Below are 25,974 nucleotides of genomic sequence, written 5' to 3'. Positions count from 1 at the left end.
GCCAGCCAACGCATAAAGCCAAGAGGGAGACTAAACACCTTCTCCCTTTTTTCAAGTGTTTTAAGGACTTCCAAAGAACGAGCATGACCTTGGATCTCCAGTGCAAATTCTTACTTTGCCTTGACACGTAATGCTGAATAATGGAGGGAGAGGTAAGAGTCATGTTTATGTTTTAATATTGCGAAAATTGGGGAAACCCTATTAAAGTATCAAAGCTGCAAATAAGAACCACAAAAGGCAGAAGGTGGAAAGTGCAGTGTCTGTTACTGTATTGGGACCTGTAGGAAAAGTGCTTTTTGTCTTACCAATAAATCCCCAGCTCTCAGAAACAAAACCCAATTAGGAACACGGATATTAGCCCTAAGAGAAATGATCACAGAATCCCATGGGGTTGGAAGGGACTTCTGGATATCATCTAGTGCAGCTCCCTGCCAAAGCAGGTCCACCCAGAGCAGGTTGCACAGGAACGTGTCCAGGTGGGTTTTGAATGTCTCCAGAGAAGGAGACTCCACCACCTCTCTGGGCAGCCTCTTCCAGGGCTCTGCCACCCTCAAAGTAAAAAAGTTGCTCCTCATGTTTAGGTGGAATTTCTTGTGTTCAAGTTTGTGCCCATTTCCTCTTGTCCTGTCCCTGGGCATCACAGAGGAAAGACTGGCCCCATCCTCCTGACACCCACCCTTTAAGTATTTATAAGCATCACCCCATCAGGAAATAAGACACCCCTCGGGAAGGGGAAAACAAGATGTTTTGCCGAAAGTGAATGGGATAAGCCACCTTGGTAAGGGAAAGCGACCCTCATGAACCCAAACCAAGCCCAGGGAGGGATGTCCCTTGGCGGAGGCCGGCCCTTGGGGACACCTTCCCGGCGGGGGCCAGGTCTACCCCTCGGAGCCAGCCCGTCCCGGGGAAGCAACAGGTCTCCGGTGGCTGGGTGTCACCCTCCTCCCCGCACGGCTGCGGGTTCCGCCCGACCCGCCTCAGCCGCCCTTAAATAACCGCGGCACAAAGCCTTCCCGCTCCCCCGCCCCTCGCCCGGCGGGTCCCTCCGGGGTTAAACCCCTCACGCTCCTCCTCTTCCTCAGCCCCAGCCCGCCGGGGTGGTCCCGCAGCCCCGGCCCGGGGCAGAGCCCGCCCTCCATAATCCATGCGCGGGCGGCACCGCCACCACCGCCGCGGCGCTGGGAGGCGGCAGGCGGAGCGGGCCGTGCCCCGGTGTCTCCGACTCCGCTTCCCCCCCTCTCCTCGGCCGGTAAGTGCTGGAAGGAAGGTGAGGGATGGAAGGGGTGGGGGGGATCTCCGCCATCCCCGGCCCTGCTCCCGCTGCGGGCGGCATGGAGGGTCCTGAGGGGGGAGAGCACGGGAGGAGAGGTGTGGGAAGCCGGGTGAGGGGCTGAGGTGAGGCGGGGAGAGGGGGTACGGCTGGCCGTCGAGGGTAGGCGGATGCCCGGGGGAGCGGGGCCGGTGGGGATCCCCCGGAGGCGGGAGGGCGGCCGGCGGGATGGAGGAGCGGAGGGAGGAAGGGAGGGAGCCCCAGCTCAGAGGGGCCGGCGGGCGGGCAGGTCCGCGCTGAGGGGAGCCGGGGGAGCGGGCAGGGACCCCGCGGGAAGGAGGAGGAAGGGCTGCGGCTCGGCGGGGCGGTGTGTGCCCCTGAGGGGAGCGCGGGGCGGATCCCCCCGCTAAGGAGAGCGGGGCGGCGGGCGCGGCCGCTGGCGGCCCAGCGGGTCTCCCTCCCCGCGGGGGTGACCGAGGGAGGGGGTCGGGGTCTGGCTGGGAGTCCCTGGCCGCTGAAGAGAGAGGAGTGAGGGGGGGAGCCCCGCGGGGAGAAGGGCGCCCGCTGAAGGCACCTGCCCGCGGGGAGCGGGCGGTGGGGCCTGAGCGGCACCGCGGAGGCGGAGGGGACACGGTGGTGGCCTCGAAATCGGCTCGTCAGGGCGGGAGGAGGAGGAGGCGGCGGGGAGGGGAAGCCCCTGCCTTTGGGGTTGCGGCGGAACGGTGTGTGTGAGCCGGGGAGAGGAGGGGAGCCCGGCCGCCGCTGTCTCCGGGGGGTCCCTTCCTTCCCTCCCTTCCCTGTCGGGCACGGCAGCGCGATGCGGCGGATGGCGGCCCCGCGGGAGTTGCCCGAGGCGGTGCTGGGCTGATGCTCGGTGTGTGCCTGGGCAGGTCCCGCTAACCCGCCTCGGGGAGGGGGGACACACAGAAAAACCCCTTTTTCTCTGCAGGGGTGAGCTCCTTCTGCGAGCCGGAGAAGGGGGGGGGGAAAGAGGGGTTTGTGGTGGTGAAAAGCCGGGGTGTGCCTTCCCCCTGCACACACACACACGCAGGGGAGAAGCGGCAGGAGGTACCGGATGGGTCGTTGGTTCCAGCAGAGGCAGAGCTGCGGTGCCCGCCGTACCCGGTGCAGTTTGCAGAGCAAGGGCGAAGCAGCGAGGGAAGGGGGAAGAGAGGTGTCGACAGGTTTGGTGTCTATGAGGGAAGAAAGGCTCGGTCTCAGCTGGCAGTGGGAGCACGGGAGGGGCATCTCGTTTTCCCCGTTCCTTGGTAAATGTCCCACGTCCCCAGCCCTCATCGGGTCACCAAAAAACTAGCTCTTTATGGGCTGGCTTTACCATGTTTTAAAATAATTCTATGTGACGCTAAGAAGCGCTCTCACAAGGAACACACTATGAATACTAGGGTAAATGCACCACTTAAAATCAAGTTAAATAATATATATATCTATCTTCTTTTTTTTTTTGGTTCAGTTAGCGAGACTATACTTCAGTGAGAGCTAAAAACCAGACCTGCTGGTGTTCTGGGGAGGGTGTCTCACTTGGGCTTTTTACAGGTCAGTTTCTGCTGTTGTTTGCAAATGGCCGTAACTTGCAAAACAGCAGGATTGTTTTGGTGTTGCTTTTTTTTGTTTGTTTGTTTATTTTCAAATTGTAAAGTGGCTGCTCAGAGTGAACTGGGTTCTGAATATCCATTTTTTTCCTGGCTTGAGCACTTACTCATTTTGAGCCTATAGCAAGCGTGTCAGATAGACACCGAGGCTACCTTGTGTGGAAGATCCTATTTGTTTGCTTTCTGGTGGTGCTGCCAGACTCTATTCTGCAGTCTTTAGTGCTCACTAGGTTCGTTTGCTTCCTACTCCTCCTATGGCAACAGGTTGTAATTGCTTGTAAGCTTAGGACAGATTTTGTAACAGAAAACTATCTTTTTAACTTGCCAGCGTCTAGCTGTATTATGTCTTTTGAATGGGAAGTTGTTGTTTGTGGGTTGGGTTTTGTTTTATAAATACTTAGGAGTTGTAGTCTGCCTGTATTTTGTGGCTGGTTTGATGCATTTCACACTTCTGGTGGTTGCTGTTACTGGAGCAGAGTTTTCAAATGGCTAGTTAAAAATTGTCACAAGCGTAGCCAGATCCTTTGGGTGGGCTTCCTATGGACAACCACCTCTTCCACCATCCCATCGTGGTTCACTGCCGGCAGGCTCCCACACTGAGCTTTAGCAGTCCAGCCCCTGGTTGATTGAATTTCAGTTCCCAGGGTTAATCATTGTTGCATCACTGCACTGCAGCGTTGTATTTGCATGGATGGCAGTGTTAAACAGAAGGAGGCCAGTCCTGTTGAAACAAAAGAGCTGGACATCATGCTGTTTCTGAGCTCTGCTATTTTAGAGTTGATGTGTCATGGAAGCAGTTGATGAATTTCTGCATCTCACTCTGAATCCTCTCCCCCTTTTAAAACTTACTGTGGAGTTGCTGAAGCTTTACTGGTTTTGGAAAATACTACCATATTTTTAATAATAAGTAATATATATCAGACATGTGATAATACTGCAGCATACTTGGTAAACGGGGGGTGATGTTCTCCACAGACAGCAGTTAAAACCATGGTAATTATGTTTAGTGACTTGTGTGTGTAGAATATTAGTGACAACTGCAGAATAAAAAGCAAAAGCTCGAGTCTTTTAAAGATGGATACTTGCAAACCACATGGAAAATAAATTAAATGCTTTCATTATATATGTCAGCCAGAAAAGGAGGGTCAAAAAAAGCGTAGACTGGCAAACTGGTAACGTCGGGCTAAGAGAAGGCTGAGGTGCTCAACAATGTGTTGTGCTTCAGTCTTCACTGGCAACTTCTCTCCCTGCACCTCTTGAGTGGATGGACCATAAGGCAGGGACTGGGGGAGCAAAGTCCCTCCCTCTGTAAGAGAAGATTAGGTTCGTGACCACTTGAGGAACCTGAACGTGCAGAAGTCTATGGGATCTGATGAGATGCATCCCAGAATCCTGAGGGAATTAGCTGATGCAGTTGCCAAGCCACTCTCCATGATATTTGAATGGTCATGGCAGTTGGGTGAAGTCCCCAGTGACTGGAAAAGGGAAACATTGCACCCGTTTTTAGAAAAGGTAGAAAGGAGGACCCTCGGAACTACCGACCTGTCAGCCTCACCTCTGTGCCTGGGAAGATCGTGGAATAGATCCTCCTTAAAGCTATCCTAAGGTACATGAAGGACAGGCAAGTGATTTGAGACAGCCAGCATGGCTTCACTAAGGACAAGTCCTGCCAGACCAACCTAGTGGCCTTTTACGGTGGAGTGACTACAGCAGTGGACAAGGGAAGAGCTATGGATATCGTCTATCTGGACTTCTGTAAGGCCTTTGACATGATCCTCCACAGCACCCTTCTCTCTAAATCAGTGGAGAATTGGTGGACTGTTTGGTAGATGAGGAATTGTTTGGATGGTCACATCCAGAGTGTAGTGGTCAACAGCTCAACGTCGAGATGGAGATCAGTGACAAGTGGTGTGCCTCAGGGGTCCGTATTGGGACCACTGCTGTTCAGTATCTTCATCAGTGACACAGATGGTGGGATTGAGTGCACCCTCAAAGTCTGCAGCCCACATCAAGCTGAGTGGTGTGTTTGACATGTCTGAGGGACAGGATGCCATCCAGAGGGACCTGGACGGGGTTGAGAAGTGGGCCTGTGTGAACCTCACGAGGCTCAGCAAGGCCAAGTGCAAGGTCCTGCAACTGGGTTGAGGCAAGCCCTGATATCAGTACAGTCCAGAGGAGGGCTACAAAAATTATTTGAGGGATTGAATGGGTTGGGGCAAGCCCTGGTATCAATACAGTCCAGAGGAGGGCTACAAAAATGGTTTGAGGGGTGAAGCTCCTCTCCTGTTAGGACAGGCTGAGAGAGTTGGGGTTGTTCAGCCTGGAGAAGAGAAGGCTTCAGGGAGACTTTATAGCAGCATTTCAGTACTTTAAGGGGGCCTACAGGAAGGATGGGGACAAACTTTTTAGGAGGGCCTGTTGCCATAGGACAAGGGTAAATTGCTTTAAACTAAAAGAGGGAAGATGTAAACTGGATATAATGAAAGAATTTTTTATACTGAGGGTGGTGATACAGTGGCACAGGTTGCCCAGGGAGGTGGTAGATCCCCCCCGTCCCTAGAAACATTCAAGGTCAGGTTGGAGGGGGCTCTGAGCAACCTGATCTAGTTGAAGATGTCCCTGCTCATTGCAAGGGGGGTTGGACTTGATGACCTTTAAAGGTCCCTTCCAACCCAAACTATGCTATGATTCTATGATTTTAACTACTTAAACAGGGTTTGTGTTTTGCTGTTTTGTTCTTTTTCTTTTTTAATCGAAACATAGACCTTTAAAGGTCCCTTCCAACCCGAACTATGCTATGATTCTATGATATTAACTACTTAACAGGGTTTGTGTTTTGGTGTTTTGTTTTCTTTTTTTTTAATTGAAACATAATATTGAAATGGGTATCTTATTTGGTAATTAATGGAAGCACTTCAAAGGTTCACACAGCTTCTTTTCATTCACTATTTATTGAACCTGGGGTGCGTTGTACCGGCAGTTCCTGTAGCTCCCTGGCTGCAGCGGTGCCACGCTGGTTCTGGGGAAATGAGATGGCCACATGCTGCAATGAGGAGTGCCACAAACTGCTGTGTAATTCTCTTTATATATATCACTCGTGCAGGTGTCACGCTTGCAGCTCTCACAATAAATTTCATGGATAGATTATTTTTTTTTTCTTTTTAATACTGTGTGTCTACCGTATTTAACTACTACCCTGCTCCCAGCTAAGTTGCTTCTAGACACCGAGATAAGGATAACTGCTGGGAGCTTTTTTACATCCGAGTTATTTTTAGGTAGGTTGAATACATACTGAATGCTCAGAGGTATCCTGAGTTACAGGTTTAATAGTGTTTCTGCAAGTTCCTGACCCGTATTAACGTAACCTTGAAAATAGAGTTGTGGTTTATGCAGAATAGAGAAGACATGGTGTCAGGCTGGAGGAATTGCCCGGTGAGATTATATATACACCATGTTTATTGTGAATGTGTTTGCCAACAAAGGGAGAGGAAGGAGGGTACGGTCAGAATTCTGCAGGTGCTTTGATTTGAAAGAAACCCACCCGCTTTGCTGAAAAACTCTGAACTTTATGAAAGTTTAACTGAAAATTCTGTAGATTCTTTGGAATTGGAAGGTGGTTATGTGTCTCCACTTAGCAGGGTGTTACTTGTAGCTGCAGTACAGGTAGCGTCCTTGCAATTTCAGTAGTGTCCTTGTCTTAAAGCTGCCAACGCTCTATCTTGGTTAATACACGACTTCACGTTTCCAGAAGGCATAGTGATTATTTTCCTGTAATGGGAGGACATTTTGATAATGCTTTATTTGCCTGTTGATACAATTTGATACACTTTAAATTGCCCTTAACCTAAAATCTGACTTAGAAAGTACATACAACTTTTTTTTTTTCTTCTGCCTTCTCTCTAGTATAACAGAAAGCACTACAGAGAATGAGCTCTGTCTTCTAGCTTTGCCCTAAGACACCAGTTAGGGAGGTGATCTTCCTCTCCATTTCATCTTTCACAAACACACCTAATGTTTACCTATATTATATGCTTTTTTTATCTATTTCCTCAACTCTTGGAATCAAGGCTCAGTCACCACGTGTGAGCTTTTCCTTCTGACTTGTTGAAGTGTTGCGACTGTCCTTGAGAAGAATCCAGAAAAACTGAACTTTACTTAGAAAAAGTCTTCAAATTTATTTTTTTAAAGAAAAGCCAAGTTAGAATGTATTATACCCAGCTTGCACAATCTTCACTGTTTTGTCATAAGGCAAAGTACTTTTATTTTGCCTTCACATAGTTCTGGGCTTTTGATGTTTTGACCTGTGGAGTTTCTGTAGATTTGTTAATAAACTGCAGCCTAAACAATTTTCAGTTTCTGACCATTTCTATGTTCAGCCCTGAAGTAGTAGGTGCATAAAAGATAATTCCACTGAAAAATGTCTTTTGAGACTAGTTGTCTTCAGCCTAAGAAAACATTAAAGAAGGAAAAATAATATTTTTGAAACTGGAATTTTGTCCCCCATTTCATTATTCTTTAACAAAACATTCTTTTCCAGGTAGGAAAACACTCATGGTTTGGTGTGTTCTAAGTTCTTGTATTCCTGTGTTGAACATCATATTTCAGAGTGTTTGCTAACATCACTTTTTTGAATGCTGTTTGTATAATTCTGCTATTCATGCGTTATTACTGCTCATTCTGCTTGGTTTTCAGTAGCCACGAGTGGCTAATCTTAACTCCGTTGGACTTCAGGGAAACAAAACTGTCTCTAGTTCTTTGATTTGGTCTTGTATTCCTTTCTTCCTTATTTTTCTTGATCTTGATCTATGCTTTGAATGTAGCACGGACTACTAAACAAGCCTGCAGTGTGGTTTCTTGCAAGTCGATAATGGTTTTCAGAATAGTGGCCTGTATTTTACCAAAAACTGTAAAGCTTGGGAGACACTTAAGTCCCACCTTAGCTCCAATTTTTAAGTCTTTTGCCTTCAGCGTCTCTTCGACCTGGAAGCACCTTGGAAGTCAAGGTATTGGTGTAGGGTTGGGCTGACGGAGACTGAGATGTTTGAGTTATTTTGGTGTCATTCTTGCAAGTGAATGGTCTGAACACCAAGGTGGAGATTAACAATATTTCTGTGTAGATAATGCTCCTGAAAAAGACGGGAGACACAACTGTGCTGAGAAAGGGGCAGTTTGTGCTGGGTGCTCCCAAAAAGACGGGAGACACAACTGTGCTGAGAAGGGAGCACCCAGCACAAACTGCCCTCAGTTTGCAGTGGACAGCTTGTCCCAGATACCCCCACCACTGGCACTCTGGTGTAGATCACCAAAGACATTTCAAAGATAAGCCGGTCTGGTTGGTGGTAAAGTCAGTGTGATGATTGGTGACACACCATGCGTGCGACTTCCAAAGTTAGAAAGGGGCAGAAGTCTTTCTGTTACCTTTTATTTGTTATTTTTGGTCCGTTTCCTTGAAGGCCACCATGGCCCATGCTGAAGTGACAGAGTCTTACCTAGAGACCGGTAGATGAAGGTGTTTTGTTGGAAACCTGGGGGTGATGGAGTGTGTCAGTTTACATTTCTTAAGTGGTGGTTGATTAAACTGCTGTGACTTTGTGAATTCAGAATGTTCTTAAACAATGTGCAAGCATCCAAAGGCATCTTAATGTCAGTCAGCTTTAGCAAGCTACAAATAAAAATTGTTGAGTTGACATCTCCAGTTCCTAAGGAGAACCTTGAGATAGTTGGAGTTAGTAGAAAGTAATTACTGAAACCTGTTGTCACCTGTGTGAAGTTTTGTTGGTTTCTTGTTTTTAACTTTTCAGTGGGGAATAACTTCTTTCCTCATTCTTGGAGGACGATTAGGAATAGTTGGCATCGGGAAGGTTTTATTGAAAGGTTGAGATTAAGGAAGCTACAGGATATGACTTGTAATAATTGCCATCAACTACGGTAACATCAGGTGGCTGATTAAATGCATTGTGTAACTGTTGTGACATGACATATTGTACTTAGTCAGAAGTGCAATTCATACACTGTTCCTTTAGTTCTGTTTCCCTTGGAGCCGTCCCAAAGCTCTGCTTTGTTTGTTTTTGAAAACTCACTGACCTGGAACTGCACATAATTGTTTTTTCTCCACTCTTTCAAGTACATTGTATGTAGTAAACCATATTATTCACAAACTTCAAACTTTTTTTTTCTTTTCTATCCTATCTGGCTTGCTTTTACAACTATTGATATGTACAATATCCACAGAAGAATGCAAGTTATCTTTCTATTCACTTTCTTTTCACTTTCCTCTTTGCTTGCACACGCCTTAATGAGCTCTTTCTCATTTTTTTTTTTTTGCCAGAGATGGTGCGCTGAATCATTTCCACGAGAGGCTTCTGTACCACTGTGAAGCAAGAATCCATTAAAGAATTAAAGGTGTGGGGGTGCACCAGTGTGTTCCTGGCTAGAAAGCTAACCCCCGAGCGAATGTATTGAAGATTTCTAGACTTGGTGGGATAATTATTTCTACCTCCAGTTTTATGAATACTGCTAGCTATGGCTGTGGAACTTTGTCTGCTGCTGCTGCTCTTCTGTGGAAGTACTATTTCAGAGGTGCAGCCTATATACAAGCCACCTCCTGGGACTTTGGATTTTGGATTTGTACCAGCCAAGACGTATGATACAGGTGCATACCATGAACCTGGGCCAATAGGAATTTTGTTTAAAATAGTCCATGCATTCCTGTACTTAGTGCAGCCAAATTCTTTTCCTCAAGGTAAGTAGATACACATCTATCTTTTTTTTTTTTTAATATTTATTAGTGATGCTAATTCATTCTGTTGTAGATACCAAGACCATCACCTGGAACTGAATGATGTGAGGGGCTTTGTTAGTAGCAGGTGTTATGCCCTGGAAATGTGTACAGTTGCATATGAACTAACACTTTTCTGCTAAGCATAGTGTGTGTAGGGGGTTGTTAATTAAAACAAAACGTTGATGAAACTTCACAGGACTCTGCTTACATATCTCAAAGCTGTCACCGATGCATTTGAGGCTTTTTTTTTTCTTAACTGAAACTTTTTCTTACGTGTGCCCAGAAGCATGGGATATAGGACTAAAGCATAAACTGCTTTGTATTTAATATTAAATCCGTAAGAGACAGCTCTTGAGATTTGCATATTAGGAAAAACAGTCAGGTGATTATAATACTATGAGATTTAGCCTAGGAAATGGAAATGCAGCAACTGGAAATGAATTTCTTTCATTTCCACATTTATGCATCTACAGTCAAGTTTTATATAAGGGCAGTTCCATTACACAGCCACATGAAACTTCTTGTTCCTTGGTAGGCTGAAGTTAACACTTGTGACTGCATTTAGAATTTGTTTTATTGAGTTTTTGTTTTTTTTTTTTTTTCCATTCCTTTCTTCTAAGTTGTCACTTTTTCTAAAGGAAAAGTTAAGATACGAGAGAAGTGTGTGCTTATTGCGGTTGCATTGGTTAAAAGGTGTTTTGGGTAACTCTTGTGTGTTTGTGGATGTGGTAGCTGTATCAACTTAACTTTCCAACATGCTTTTTCTTTCATTTAGTTCTTAAAATAAAATGCTAATGTGTTTGTTAAGCGTTGCATTTAAATTTATACTGAGGCGAAGCTTTAATAAAATCTGAGAATGGCTTTGGTTTGTTATCAATTCCTTCTGGTGATTTAGCTGTAACTGTGTATAGAAGATGTTTATATCATTCTGGAGTACATTTTCAATTTACATTTTAAAACCTTTAGTAATTAAATTCTTTTAAATTTAAATTGGTCACATACCTGCATGATACCTGCAAACTATTAGTTACTTGTATTTTTGACATCTCTTCAATACCTGTGAAATAATGAGCTCAAATGAACTTGAATGAATGAATTCTATTCAGACAAGTGCCTGGAGTCCCAGGTGTTAACCTGGAGAGGAAAAACCCGGCGTGTTCCCTGCAGGGTCTGTCTTCTGAGCAGGTCTTACACAAGGTGTAATGAGGGCAATTGCATGAAGGTGACAGTTATGTCACCTTTCGGAGGGACTGTTTCCAGATGCCTCTGCTTTTGTGGCCTCTTTCCTTCCATTAAATAAGCAGATGAGCTGTTTGCTGCCCTGTGAGAGGTGAGATGTTAGGATTGACACCTACACTGGACTCTTAGAAACAGGCCTTTGTCCTGCCTAAAGCCCTGCTTTGATTCTCTAAATGACTGAGGAAATTTGATTTCAGCGGGATGTTTACTGTGTCTTTATATTCACAGGAATTTGGTCTGTAACCTTGTATGTCAAACTAAATATTATGTGTCCTAAGCATATAAGTAATTAATGACTATAGAATTTACCATCAAGATTAAAGTCCTGTGGGGCTGCTTGTTGTAAGTTTTGCATCAAGTGGGTGTTACGAAATCCAGCATTAAAGAGAAAAGAGGCATCCAGAGGTAAATCGCTTGTTCTTAGCTTGTAAGCTTCGAACATCTCATACCTCTCCTTCCTTCCTTCCTTGGAGATACTTGTTGCCAAATCAGTCATTTCTAGAAGTCTGGCCTTCATTATTTGCATGAGGTGAAGCCCTTTGCCCATGCCCCCACGTACCTCACTGGAAAATACAGATTTGACGGATCACGTCAGTTTGAGTCATACCATTTAATTGGTTAATCCCCATAATCTCTTTTGCCATATGCTGTTCTATTTTCACAATCAGTGTATTAATGGTGTAGTTACATATTTGAGATGCCTCTTTTTTTTCTTTTTAAACTGCAAACTTGAAATAGACTTAATTCTGATTCGGAGATGAAAATAAACATAATCACAAATGGGCACAGAAAGCAAGCCTTTTGATGTTTCTAGCTCAAAACTTCATCATTCTGATTGGGCTGGTGCTTTAGAAGAGTCAGCTTCAGGGCAATGCCCCAGTGTATTGCATATAACCATAAGGAGGAGAGGAGTGTGATGTGTGTGCAGGACTTGACATCAGACACTTAGACCTTAGATTTTAGTAGTCTATTTTTTTTTTTTTAACCTAATACTTGGAAATACTTGATGTTTGGTTTTCCAATCTACTTTCAGTGCTCTTATCTGGGAGGGAAAAAAGTGACAGGAATGTCTAATTGCATGTGGATATTTCTGCCTTTGTGCTTGCAGTGGTGCTCTGATGGAGCTGAATGTTACAGTAGAGCATTCACACTCCTTCAGTCTCAAGGATGCCTTTTGGGAAGTGTTGGGGTTGAACCCTAACCAGCAGCCAGGACCACGCAGCTGTTCCCCTCCCAGGGGAATAGGGGAGGAGAATCAGAGGGGGGTGAAAGAAAAGAAATATCATAGATTGAGATAAATACAGGTTAATAAAACATTAATGGAAGAGAAAATAATGATAATAATGGTAAAAGAATATACAAAATAAGTGATGCAGTTGAATTTCTCTCGCTACCCAATGATCAATTGCCCAGCCATCCCCAGCAGTGCTGGCAGATCCTCCCCAGCCCTGGCCACCTCCCATAGCATGACATCTATGGTATGGAATATTTCTTTGGCCACCTTGTCCTGTCTGAGCTCCCTCTCAGCTTCTATGGGAAGCTGAAAAAGTCCTTGACTTACTATAAGCATTACTTAGCATTACTTAGCAACAGCTAAACCAAAATGTGTTATCAACATTATTTTCGTACTATATCTAAAACACAGCAGCTGCTAGGAGGAAAATTAACTTTGTCCCAGCTGAAACCAGGACAGGAAGAAAGTATGATAAAACAAAGTATGAAGTATGTCAGAGTGTTTTGGGTAGCACTGTTTATAAAGTATTTTCATGCTGCTATGCCTTAACATTTATTTAAGTGTTCTCATATGTTACTTGAAAGTTGAGAGGGATCGCTTCACTTAAAGGAAAAAAATCAGCCAAGAAATATTTTCTAAGTTTCTTTAAGGGGTTAAATCTAAGTGAGTAATTATTTACTCACTTCTAGATTTATTCTTGCCATCCAGTTTGTGGGCATGCAGCTTCATCTAAGTTTAGATTTAATAGGTAAGTTATTAATGGGAATAAATATAGTGCTCGCATAAAGCACAGTAACAGAACCAGAGCAAGGAACTGAAACTCCTTAAGTGTTTTTTGTTTGGGTTTTTTTTTTTTAAATTGCTGAATGGGTAAGAGCAGCACACTGCTCTTTGGATATGGCAGTAGTTTAAAAGAGTGATTTAGGATATCTGATTGCAGTGCTTCAGTGAGCGTAAATAGATTCTGCTTTCAGCTCCACCAGTCAAATCCTTTTCTTCTAACTGGATGATGTGCTGGTGTAAATGGAAGTGAATTTATGCCAAGCAGAAGCTGTTGTGCTGGGAAGCAGCCTCCACTTTGAGTTAATGATACACTAGAGTGGAAGAGGCTGTGTTTGGTCACTGGTTTGCTGCCTGGGGCTCAGTAGGTCTCTACTTGTGCTGTGCCTTGGTTTCTCCATCTGTAAAATGGAGATGATGGTGCTGCTACTCCTTTTGTTGAGGACTGTGTAGGATAGAGCATCCTTATTCCTTCCTGTTAATAGCACCATTTACAATAAATAGATGATAATAGGAAAACTACAAGTTCCTTCTCAGCTGAGAGGACATCTAACAAAATGAATTGTCATGTTTTTCTCTTGGAATTTGTCATAAGCTGAAGCATTACTTTATTAATAAAGTTAAGCCACTTCACTGTTGTGACACGGTGGATGTCACCTGTTGTGTTGGAGACCTTCAGATGTGAACTTGGTGCAGACAGGGCATGGTCAGTATGATCCTCTGGCTGCTCCGAGTATCTTATCGTGGCTTTGTCTTTGTTCCCATGGAAACCAGTTGTTAGTTCCAGTAAGACAATGTTAATCTGAGATTCCACTTGCCAGCAGGATGTGCACAACAAATCTTCGGCTTCACAGGTTGTGTCTTGTAACAAAAATGTGAAGAGTTCACAAGGGAACCAATCTGGGAATAAATCTGCTCCTTTTTTTTAGGTGAAATAAGACAAAAACTTACAAGCCTTTTTACCTTGCTTGTCTCTACCTGACCATAGTGCAGGACAACTGTGCTACTTATGTTCAATGTTCTATTTGCCTGTTGGGAACAAGAGCAAACTGGTTTTTAGACCTGGTCTACAGCTCTCAACTCTTTCTGTTTGTGGAATCTCACTTGTGGAGCACTTTGAGGATAAGGCTGAGGGTCAGAGCTTGACTATTTTAATGCAAAATCCTGTTTCTGACCCCTCACCTGGTCACCTTTAAAGCAGCTGCAAATTATGGAGTTCAATAAGTTCATCTTGTGTTCCCTATCTCTGCAATTAATCTCCCACATGAGTGTATTCAGCAATTAAAACATTTTAACATTTAAAAAAATGTCACATAACTTGATGTGGAAATATACAGTGTATCTCTAGTTAGTATAGCTGTAATAGAAAATACATATGCAAAACCCTGTTGTTTTAGGCAGATTTGATAAGCTCCTAGGATATTGATTGGTTTTTTTTATAGATTGGCTGTGTTGGATATGAGGTTCTAAAGAAAATAATCAAAACACTTTATCACCCCCTCAGTAAGTCAGGATTGGGTTCGGTTTTTTTCATGTAAAACTAACTTCTTTGCTTTTCTAACTATTTAGTTCTTGGCTCTCCATTTCTACTTTTGTTACTAACAGGAAGCAAAACTAATCTTCCACGGTTCCCCTATGAAAAAAAAATGCATGTGCCTGGATGTTGCAGCATTAGAGCTGAACTCAGCTATGTGTAGCTGGTAATGCCTTTTTGGTTATAAACTTGAGCCTTTCCCTGGAATGCCGGCCACATCCACACCAGCATGCGGTGAAAAGAATCATGGAATGGTTTGGGTTGGAAGGGACCTTAAAGATCCTTGAGTTCCAACCCCCCTGCCTTGGGCAGGGACACCTCCCACCAGACCAGGTTGCTCCAAGCCCCATCCAGCCTGGCCTTGAACCCCTCCAGGGATGGGGCAGCCACAGCTTCTCTGGGCAACCTGTTCCAGTGTCTCACCACCCTCACAGGAAAGAATTTCTTTCTGGTATCTAAAAAAAAAGCCTGTAATCCAGCTCTGACTTATGTGCAGATGCTACAGTTCGGTGACATAAGATGCTGCTCGGGTACCCCAAGCAATTATGACCTCTTATGAAACCTGAAATTGAGATTTCGCACAACTGGAAGAAGAAAACTAAGTTTTAGTTTGGGTGTGGAGCTGCACTGATGTGATAGACTTTATTTTTTCGAGCTATTGTGCCTACAGGTTGGTTTTCTTAAAGCTGATGTCCTGGAGCTGGGTTGGGAGCACAGATGCAATTGCTGGGGCAGGAAGTGAGAAGAAGGGAAGAAGAGCAAGAGAGCTGTTCTTTACTGTTAGCTGTTAGATTGGGTAAGCTCTGTTGGAAAACGACAATTTCAGTAAGCTGGGGAGTCAGTGCCTTCACCACATCCCTGTAACTGGTTTTCCAGCACGGTGGCTGGAGCTGTGATGTGAATTTAGAGTAGTAGCTGAAGCGTATATATCAAAAATGCAGGTTTCAGTGACAAGCAATACTGGTGGTGTATTTTGGGTAGAACTGGGATAAGAAGGGGGAGGTGAAATGCTCCTTCAGTGATACGGCGTATACACTGAAAGAAATGTCCTGTGTCTAACATTGGAAATACTGGGGAAGATGGAGCAGGGGGACGATACAAGATAAATTAGCCTCTTCTTTTCTCTGCCCACTCATATACATTTAAGCAAATAGTGTTTAAAAAAATCGTTGCACATTTCTGGCTGGGAAGTTAAGAGATGCTCCACTTGATGGCATGCCCATGTAAACAAGGAACACTCTGAGGATGTTTCTGAAGCAGACTTTTTTTATATGTATTTTCTTAGGCATCAGAAGAGTAATTGCTTTTTCCCTAAACTATTCCAAACTGCAGACTATCTAACAGATTGCTTGTCAAAGGATATATTTTTTCTTTTTGTGGACAGGAGGGGAGAGACAGAGGTTTTAGGGAGGGGAGGCTTAATACAGATTAACTGCTAGAGGCTACCACAGAAAGCTACAGCTGCAGACATTGATGCTTCTCTGATGTCTTCCTGCCCATTTCTTTTGGATTGCATAAACAAGGGATCTATTTTGCAGGAAGGTATTATGTGGAAAATATGCAAGTCATTTTTTAATCAGCGTAGTGTAGCTGATCATCTGAAAATCTTACACTATACCCACATCTGGAATCCTTTCCCTACAGTATCCTCAATTGCTTGCCCTGATCTGGTTTAATACTGCCTGCCAGCTGTGCCTAGGAGAAAAAACATCCCTTGACAGCAATTGGAAAATGACAATCCAGCTTCACAATTTCAACGCTACTAGGGCAGAAGGGAGAAACTAATGAAAATGAACCTCAAGCTGAGTTTGGGGGAGCTGGGTTACTTTCTGTGGGGAGGATGTTCAGAAGTGGGGTTACCACAGATGGCTGTGGTGACAGGCTGGAGGGCATCTCAAGCAGTAGTACCTCTTGGAGGCTAGATTATAATAATTAATGAAATGCCCCTGTAGTTGTGTGGTATTGAGATTCAGCTTCTATTTCCCAAAGTTAATCAGACAGCTGTGTCCTTTCTGTCTGTTGGGAAGGTTTCCTGGTGAGTGGGTTGGGCATTTTCTGGGCTGAGGAAACCTGCTAATAGTTACAGCATGGGCAATGCCAGGCAAGTGCTTGAGCCTGTCCTGACCCCGTTCTGTTTGTGTACCATGTCCTACAAATGCATGTCTGTAGATAATTAGTACTACTGTGTGGTGTGTGTATTGGTGGTGGGGTTGGTAGTGGTAGATACCTTGAATGTAGCATGGTGTCTCTGTACAATTACAGTAAAACACTGAATTAACCTCTGCATGCATTTTTTTTTTAACTTTTAGAAAAGATTAGCCATCCCATTTAGTATCTCATAACAAAGAGATAAGCAATTTGGTCATCAACTTGGTCAAAGCCTAAGTTTTGCCTTTTCAGATGCCAGTGCACAACCACAGTCAGAGCACACCACGTGAAGAAGGCAGTTCTTTGTGTCCCTCCCTCTGTTAACAGGAAATCTAAACCACTAAAAGCATGAAAGCTTATTTGAGACTTGCAGGGTGTACCTGCAGGTGAGAAGTGGGATGGAATCAGCCACATTCTCTGGTAACATGAATCATGTGTGAACCTCTTGCAAAAAAGGGTTAAAGCAGGTTTGTGTGTGGTTTTTTGGTTTGGTGTTTTTTTTTTGGTAACTGGTAGGCTTCCACTAAGGTGTATATATTGATAGATTACTCAGCTTAAACTGCAATAGCTGACATTCGTGGCAGCTGGTTTCCCTTCTAACAAGAAGACAACTCACTTGTGGAAAAGGAAGAAGTATACTCAAAAGCTCTTTTGGACTAGATGATCTTTAAGGTCCCTTCCAACCTAGACGATTCTATGATATTTCTTCTCATCTAAAAGCAGTTCCGTGATTAAATTATGACCTGTACGACATTGTAACATAGCCAAGATCTTTCTTTTCTCTGAAAATATGCAAATTGTTTTATTTTTGTGAACTTTAAACAGTGATTACACTTTTGAATGTGAATATTCTTACTAAGTATTGCCTTGGCTGTTTAACTCAACTGAAAGATGCCTGGGTGCACTTGTACAGAATAAATGCAAATTTGAGGCCTAATTAACTTCCTTCACAGTATCGACCTTTACTTTTGCTTTGATTTTTGAGTGAAGCAGTGATGATCTCTGTAGTACTTTGAACCAATACACATGCCCCAGTTATCGAATATATGTGGAAAATTGTGTCCCTTGCAGAAATGAGAAAATGGAGAGAGGGAATTCTGAGGAATCTCAGTGAGGCTGCCAGAACACCACTCACTGAGGTAATTAACAGCTGGTACCAGCAGGGCTCCAGTGTGTCATTCCCAATTATCTGTGTTCGTACTTCCAATAATTCAAGTTATGCAACATAAGAGAGGATTTTCTGTGCTTTCCTGGGTTTACAGCATCTTCTGAGGAGAGAAAGTAGTAGGAAAAATCCTGTTGTTCGTACAGTCTAAATATTTACTATTTTGATCAAAGTTCCAAGCCCAATATGTCTACACAACCCACACTATCAAGAAGCTGCTCAGTCTCTGCAGTGTGCTAAAACAGACGGGCATATACAGTGCACCAAGTTAAATCTTCGCCCATAATCTGTTGTAAATCCTTACCAGATGGTGGCCTAGAGAGAACTTTAGGTAGCTCCTGCGAAGAAAGTACGTGGCAAAAAAAATAGCTGCCGTGGCACCAACAATGTGCTACACAAGTTTTGTTGCCTTCAGAAAGTGAGAGTTTCTGCGTGGAATACTTCTTCCAAGCTTTCTGCTTGACCTTGTGTCTGTGTGATGTATGCAAATTTATTGCAGCCTCCTAAGGAAAGATTTTTCTGAAAGCTACTTTCTTTTTTGTTCTTTTTCCAAAACTTCAGCAGGAACAGAACTTTCTTTGTATCAAAGAACAGCTAGAAAGTCCCTGCAAAGGTTACTTTCAAAGGAGAAATCTTTCATTCTAGGTGTCCTGTAACAGTCAATATTGTAGCAATATCTTTTTTTCCTTTAAACCTTTTCCTGACCAGGCTCTTGAACGTTGTCTGTGTTGATAGAAAGCAGAACGTGCCTGAACAGAAAATGTGGCTGCACTGAAGGAATAAACTGTGTCAGGATTTACTGCTTAGTGACGTGGTTTAGTGATGGTTTTTATCAGTTAAGGTTGATGGTTAGATGAGATGATCTTAAAGGGCCCTTCCAACCTAGAGAATTCTATGATTCTGTTATTTTCTGTGGAAGACTTAAATTACCCATTTGGTCTTCCTAATGAATAATGACCTTGAGGAAGTTAAATTTATAAAACTTCTATCGTTTCATCCATATTTTTTGAAAATTAGGGAACTTTCTGTATGCGTGAATGAAGTTGATTGACTGTTACTATTATGTGATCCAGTGCTGTATAGTTTCTTCAGTGGATCAGTGGTGTTTTCTGTTGGGAAGTCCTAATTCTGTTGGGTGTCCTTAATTTCATGTTCTGGTTACTGCAGCCTGCTCGTTCAGCAGCTGGTGCTGCTCTGCAGTTCCTCATCTTCAGCAGTTGCACCATGCTTAGTCCTACCTGTGCTCTGGTTAAAGCTCACCCTGTTTGGACCACTCCTGGAGCTTCAATTCTGCTTGTAGATCTTCATCTCTTCATTACCTACTTCATATTGCAGCTCTACCCCTTTGACACTGTCCCTTATTGCATCCAGTATAAGCTAAGACTCATTTCTAGGTTGTCCTTTCAATTATGAATAAAGCAATATGTGCTTTACAAGTCTGCTGAGACCTTAAAAATGCATTTATTGTGTTTTTTCTTGTGTCATATTGTGCCTTGCTGGATTTTGAGACCGATTCAGATAAATGTATTTCTCTTGCTTTTGATCAACATATAATTAAAGAGTGCAGAGTCAGAGAATGGGAATGGATGATGATCATGTTGATGGGAGGAAACAGCACACTGAAGGCAGAAAAGGGTGAAAAGGAAGACTTCCTCAGGAGATGAGATGAGAAGTTAAAATACTTAAAGCAAGTTTGTATGTATTTGCCAGTTTTTACCTCCATTCGAACAAATTCTTCCAGCCATTGTAGCATAACAGATTCTAGGGCTTCATTCTTCATGTCAGAGGTGAGGTACAACAGCAAGGTCCCTTTCTTACTTGCCTTTTATTCTCTTCCAAAGGCACGGCTGATGGTTTAAGGCTATAGTTCTTGTACGTTATTTCTGTAATGCAGGTGAGAAAACAGGAGGTTGAACAAAGGATTTCCTTTCAACGTCTCTGTGGTGGTCTTGTGTGGGGCTTCAAAAGGAGAGGGCAGGTGGGTGTTACTCTGCAGTTGTGCTCAAAGAGAAGGCAGCCAGAATGGCCTCTTGTGAGGAGCAGGAGGGTGGAAGCTGAATCAGCCTGATGTTTTCCAGTTAAAAATACTGGGAATTGTACAGAGACAGCTTGCCTAAAAGTTGTGGGGTGAAATTATCTGACAAGGCTGGGGTTTTCTTAGTTTGGGGACGAGGGTTTTGGCCCAAGTCTGTCCGAGGGAGATGTTGTGAAGAGGGAGAGGAGTGAACCTGCTGAATCTGGAGTTGGAAAGGAACAGTCTAGACTGAGTCAACACATGGGTTAGACTCATCATCTGTGGACTACAGTGGTAGGAAGTGGGAATATCCCACCTCTGAGACTTCCAACTTGGCCTGCAAGAGTGAGTTTTCTTCTTGCTGTGCGGAAAGGGTGTCCTCTATATGGGGTGGGCGACACAGCAGGACCCTCTCTACAGTCTCTGTACCAATGTGCACTGTGGCTTCTTTGGCCATCAACGTTACTGAGCTCCCACCTCATCTGTGGTGGAACCAGAGCCAAGTGATGGCAGTAAGAGTGAGCAGAGCTGTTGGGTGGGTAGTAAAAGTGAAGGACCCTGGGTTACCTGCTGAAGGAGACCTCTTCAATTGCAGATGAATCTGGCCATAAAGACTAATGGATAGAGGCTTTTTAACTTTGGGGAAGCAACCAAAGCCCCACTCAAGTCAAAACAACTATTTTTTTTTTTTTAAAATTCAGTAGAGTGAACTTGCAGTAAAACTTGCTATAAGATACCCAAAAGGTTTTTTATCTCTGATATGAGGTCTGCAAGGCTAATAAAGCTTTCCTGGACTTGCAAGAGTTATTCATTAGTCTGAGTCATAATTAGAGTGAAAAAAAAAAACAACCCACCAATCTTGAAGTAATTTTAATTCATTAATTTCAGATTAATTATTTCTACTTATTTATGACACTAAATGTCATCAAACTGACTCGTATTCAGAGAGATGCTGAACTGTTCAGTGTGTGTGCAGTCCATTGCCTCTATTATGAAGGGGAATGGGGTGAAATACTATGATATGCATTAGAATGAGATAGCATTAAAGCAGTTATTAATTTATCATGTATATTATCTATGTAATTCTCCCCTGTTGTTCTGAAAAATCTCCATTCAGTACAACATGAATGCTTCAGTCATGGTTCTTACTGGTTTGCTTGAAGTCCTTTCCAGAATAGAAGCCTAATATGTTATATTATGCATAAAAAGATAAATTAATTTCTGGCATAATTTGATTAATGCTGGAGTTGCACTATAACTGAACGGGCTCAATGGAATTGTTTGAGTGAAGATGAAGCGTAGCGTTCCCAAAGGTTTTACTCCAACTGTTTTCCTGTCACCTAGATCTGAAAAGCTTTCTTGGCAGAAGAATTTCGAACTAATTGGTACTTAATAGCCAGACAGCTTATTTTTAAATCTGTATTATTTTTGCTCTCCCTTTCTGTAGAGCGGTTTTAAGAAGCAAGCCTGGTGCTAACCTCATTTTCTTGTCTGGGTAATGAGATACTGAGCCTATGTATACAATACGCGTGCAACGCAGGAGTTGGTGATTATGTTTTCTTCACCGGGGCTCCTCAGAGGTGCTTAATATTTCATCCCAAATTGCGTTGGTAAACTAACAGTTCATCTGGCTAGTTAGATTGACTCGGGCAGATGGCATTTTGCATGTGTGATGAGAGCAGGGAGGAGAGGGGGCGAAGCAGTAATGCAATTAGCCGTGTGTATGAGCCTCACAAGGTAAATCTCTTTAACCCCGGTGATAAAATGTGTTCTGTGCTAAAGCCTGGGATTATTGGTCCTGTGAAACAATGTGTGCAGCTGGTCAAGCCGAGATTTCAGAAGTAATCCCGTTAATTTGAAAATAGAGGACACTGCTTTTTATCACACCTTCCCGGCACGTTTGTATTTCAGGAACAACGCGATGAGTAGGACCTGTGTATTTCAGGAACAACGCGATGAGTAGGACTCGGAGGTGATCGTCCCCCTGTACTCAGCACTGGTGAGGCCCCACCTCGAGTGCTGTGTCCAGTTTTGGGCCACTTACCACAAAAAAAGACATTGAGGTGCTGGAGCAGGTCCAGAGAAGGGCAACGAAGCTGGTGAGGGGTCTGGAGAGTAAGGCTTATGAGGAGAGGCTGAGGGAGCTGGGGGTGTTCAGCCTGGAGAAAAGGAGGCTGAGGGGAGACCACCTCACCCTCTACAACTACCTGAAAGGAGGGTGCAGAGAGGGGGGATTGGTCTCTTCCCCCAGGTCACAGGCCATAGGACAAGAGGAAATGGAATCATTAGAAAGTAACATAAGTAGCAAGTTTTTATTCATCAGGGAAATCTCTCCTCCTGGAAAACCAAGGAAAAAATATGCTGTGTAATACCGGCTATTGTGCTGGGTCTGAAACCTGTATTAGTCTCACTTTGCAAATTACTCAATCCACATGGGAACTTTTTGTGTCTATTTTCAGGCAATATGCTGTGTAATACCGGCTATTGTGCTGTGTCTGAAACCTGTATTAGTCTCCTTTGTAAATTATTCAATCCACGTGGGAACTTTTTGTGCCTATTTTCAGGGTTTCTTGTTGATTATAAACCTAAAGGTGTTTTAGTTTCTGATGAGCGGGCTTTAGAGCCTCTAAATTTCAAAAACACATTGCAACTGCTGTTTTCTGCATTAGTTTGTCATCATGTATTCAGGTTGATTTCTCTCTTTTTTTTTTTTTGACTGACAGGTTATAAATTATGGAAACAGTATTTCTCTCTTTTTTTTTTTTTTTTGACTGACAGGCTATAAATTATGGAAACAGGATAAATAAAAACTGTGCATCAGGAACATTCTGAGCAAGCAATCAGAGCAGTTTGGTTTTTTGTTTGTTTTGTTTTCTTGAAGTATTGGATGTTGACCTTGGAGATACTCAAAACCTGACTGGATGTGTCCCCGAGTAACCTGTGGTGGGTGACTCTGTGCTGAGCTGGGGGGTCAGACTGGGTCATCTTGGGGATCCCTTTCAGCCTCAACCACCCTCTATTTCCTTTGAGTAGCTTTACGTATGCATACACATATGCATATAGATGTCCATAAATATATATATGTATAGATGTCTGTAAAACTTGATGTAAATTGTTGGGGGTTTTTTGTTCAGTTTTCATTTTAACTTACGACAGGGACAGACACTCAACTAGAAGAACTGGTAAAAAACAGGAAAAGCTAATGCTTTAAAAATTTTATTCTCTACTGATTCCCAATGGTAGGAAATGAATCAAAGAACATTTTTGTCAATAATAAAATTTAGCTTTCTTACATGCTTCTTGGCAGTGCTTTCACTCCTCCATTAAATAATTTATAATAAAAAGTCAGCAAGATTTTACGATAACTTTGGGATAATTTAGATCAGAAGAAACCTCCGGAGGTCATCAGGTCCAACCCTTTTCCAAAGCAAGATGAGCCTTGGGGTTAGGAGCAACCTGGAAGTGAGAGCCAGTTGCTTGGGGGCTTTTCTGCTCAGCTTTGGAGTAGTAGGGAGGAGGATGGTGCCACAGGGTCCTGGGCAGCCGGCTCCCCAGTTTGGCCACCTGCCTGCAGATGGTCTATAACACTTCAGGTGGAGGGAGGTCATCCTCCCTCTCTACTCTGCCTTGATGAGGCCACATCTGGAGTACTGTGTCCAGTTCTGGGACCCCCAGTTCAAGAAGGACAGGGAACTGCTGGAAAGAGTCCAGCGGAGGCTACAAAGATGATAAAGGGAATGGAGCATCTCTCTTATGAGGAAAGGCTGAGATGCCCATGTCTGTTCAGTCTGGAGAAGAGAAAACTGAGAGGGGACCTCATCAATGCTTAGAAATATCTAAAGGGCAGGTGTCAAGAGGATGGGGCCAGACTCTTCTCAGTGGTGCCCAGCAACACGACAAGGGGCAACGGGCACAAACTGGAACACGGAAAATTCTATCTGACCATAAGGAAAAACATCTTTACTTTGAGGGTGGCAGAGCATTGCTAGAGGCTGCTCAGAGAGGTGGTGAAGTCTCCATGTCTGGAGACGTTCAAAACCCACCTGAACACGTTCCTGTGCAACCTGCTCTAGGTGGACCTGCTTTGGCAGGGGGGTTGGACTAGATGATCTCCAGAGGTCCCTTCCAACCCCATTACCATTCTGTGATCTCTTCAGCTTGCACATCAGCCATGTCCATGCTCCTTCTGCAGGGTGTTGGGGAGGGAGGACTATGGGTGCTGTTAGCTTAGGGATAAATTCTGAGGGGGCTTGGATTTTTGAGGAGATGGATGGTCAGGTTTGAACCTACAGATCTTTTATTGATCCACAGGATAGGTAACTTGCTGGGGGTTTTTCTCAAATATGTTTAGTTGCAGATGGGGAGACTAATGACGGGGCAGTAGTACCATGAAGTGCAGCTCTGTATGAACAAGTGGGGCAGAGTGCTTCTCCTCGATGTGTTGTGTGCTCCTTCCTAATGTGTTTCTCCTTCATCAGAGGAGACCAAAAGTTGGGTCAGTCGTTTCTCCCTGACATCCAGGTGCTGCTGCTTTTACACAACCTGGCATGGAGCATACCCAGAGCCACTGGTGTCTGTCTGAGGCAGAGGGTCTGTAGGGCTTGGGGTGCCCCTTTTTAAAGGCAGGGAGTCACTGAAATGGCCAGGAGCCACAGTTCCCAGTGAGTTCCCACAGGGTTGGCAAAATGTCCATAAGGATGGTAGGTGGTGTCCTAAATAGAGTATCCATTCATTGCAGCTCCTGGTGTTTACTGAAAGAAACTGGTGTGGTGAAATGATATTTATAATGTTAAGGTGTGCTATTTGTGTTAAATTCCTACTTTCTTTCTTTTGGTGGTTGCTGTATTTTGTCTATATTGTTAGAAATGAGTGTGTTGGAGCTGCACATGCAGTAAGTTGGCATGTATTGGGCTTTCTGATTTCTTTTGGTGGTGTTGTATACTCTCAGGCAAAGTCTGTTGGTCCAGGGACCAAAAAAAAAAAAAGATTGGGATAATGTTAACAAGAATAAGGGTCTTCTTCCTTGTATCTTCCAATCAAGAAGTCATTGTTAACATCCTTGTTTTGCACATTATCTACCCAATTCTGTATATGTGTGTGTGTGTGTATATATATATATATGCACACGTGTATGTTTGTACTTGTCATAAACACGAAGCAAAGCTGATACCTGAATTTAGTCCAAGTAATTGATAAGTTTAGGATACAGTTTTAATAATGATGCTATGGTACAGAGGGTGACCTCGGAAAAACCTTCACTATATTTCAGCAGATACCCAGGTTATCTATCATTTAATCAGTATCTTCCTGTGAGCTCATAAAGCACACAGTTGATTAAAAATGTTGTTACTAGACAGGTTTATGGAAACACTCATGCAATTGCCTGTGCTGTTGATGTCTGTTCTTAATTTCAACTTGCCTACCTAACAGTAGAATTCATACCATCCTCTTACCCTCCCGTTTTTAGTTTTTATGTTGTTTAAAACTCTGGAATGTTCTTGCTTATTTTCAGATCTCATCAGAAAACTAGCACAGCAGAAGTTTGGAAATACACAGGGCGATTATCAAAAGGTAAATTGTCTATGTGTATCTGCATAAAGTATTGAAAACAATTACTTTGAAATTCAGTTTTCTTTCTAAAATAGGAGATAGTATTTTAAAGTTATAACAACTGGATGCAAGAATGAAATTTGTGAATGATGTGTATGATGGTTTCATGCAAAACTTGGGACCAAAACCTTTCAAAAAATGTTACAAAGAAATTTTCATAAGTCACTGTAAAGAAGCTACATATAGTTAAGGCTCTCATCAATTCCAGCTGTAATGTGATTGTGGTGTCTTGCACAAAGATTGAAGGCTCTTTGTATTTACAAAGACTGCTTTTATTTAAAAACACTTTGAACCATTAGTGCTCAGCTCACGTTAACTTTAGCTATTGTCCACAAAAAGCTGAATTTATGTGCTTGGTCTGGTGCCTTTGTAAAATGAATTTTCCATAGCCTGCTTATAAAGTACATTTTAATTTACGTAGTGTGCTGATCACATCAAGGATATTTTCCATTCTCTCTTTAGGTGGCTGATTATCCTGAAATTCATAGGGTACTTGGTAGCAAGAGAGGATAGAATGAGAAGTGGGTCTTATTTTAGGGTATTCTCAGGGACAGTACCCCATCTTTGAGGCAATGTCACAGGTTGAGTG

General features: G+C 43.4%; 1 protein-coding gene across 14 annotated transcripts in view; it reads left to right on the top strand.

Annotated features, from left to right (window-relative positions):
• The first annotated feature begins 1,114 nt into the window (after positions 1-1,114).
• The window catches only part of PROM1 (prominin 1), a 66,261-nt gene continuing 41,401 nt past the window's right edge, over positions 1,115-25,974 (top strand). For all 14 annotated transcript variants that reach the window (XM_014937122.1, XM_014937124.1, XM_014937120.1 and 11 more), the window contains exons 1-3: positions 1,115-1,249; positions 9,209-9,622; positions 25,288-25,346. In XM_014937122.1, coding sequence (XP_014792608.1) covers positions 9,403-9,622; positions 25,288-25,346 — 279 coding nt within the window. In that variant the 5' untranslated portion in view covers positions 1,115-1,249; positions 9,209-9,402. The remainder of the gene's footprint in view (positions 1,250-9,208; positions 9,623-25,287; positions 25,347-25,974) is intronic.

The sequence above is a fragment of the Calidris pugnax genome, unplaced genomic scaffold (assembly GCF_001431845.1).
Source record: "Calidris pugnax isolate Ruff unplaced genomic scaffold, ASM143184v1 scaffold49, whole genome shotgun sequence".
Lineage (NCBI taxonomy): Eukaryota > Metazoa > Chordata > Aves > Charadriiformes > Scolopacidae > Calidris > Calidris pugnax.
Note: the sequence above shows the minus strand (reverse complement) of the source record. Positions and strands in the feature narration are given on the sequence as shown.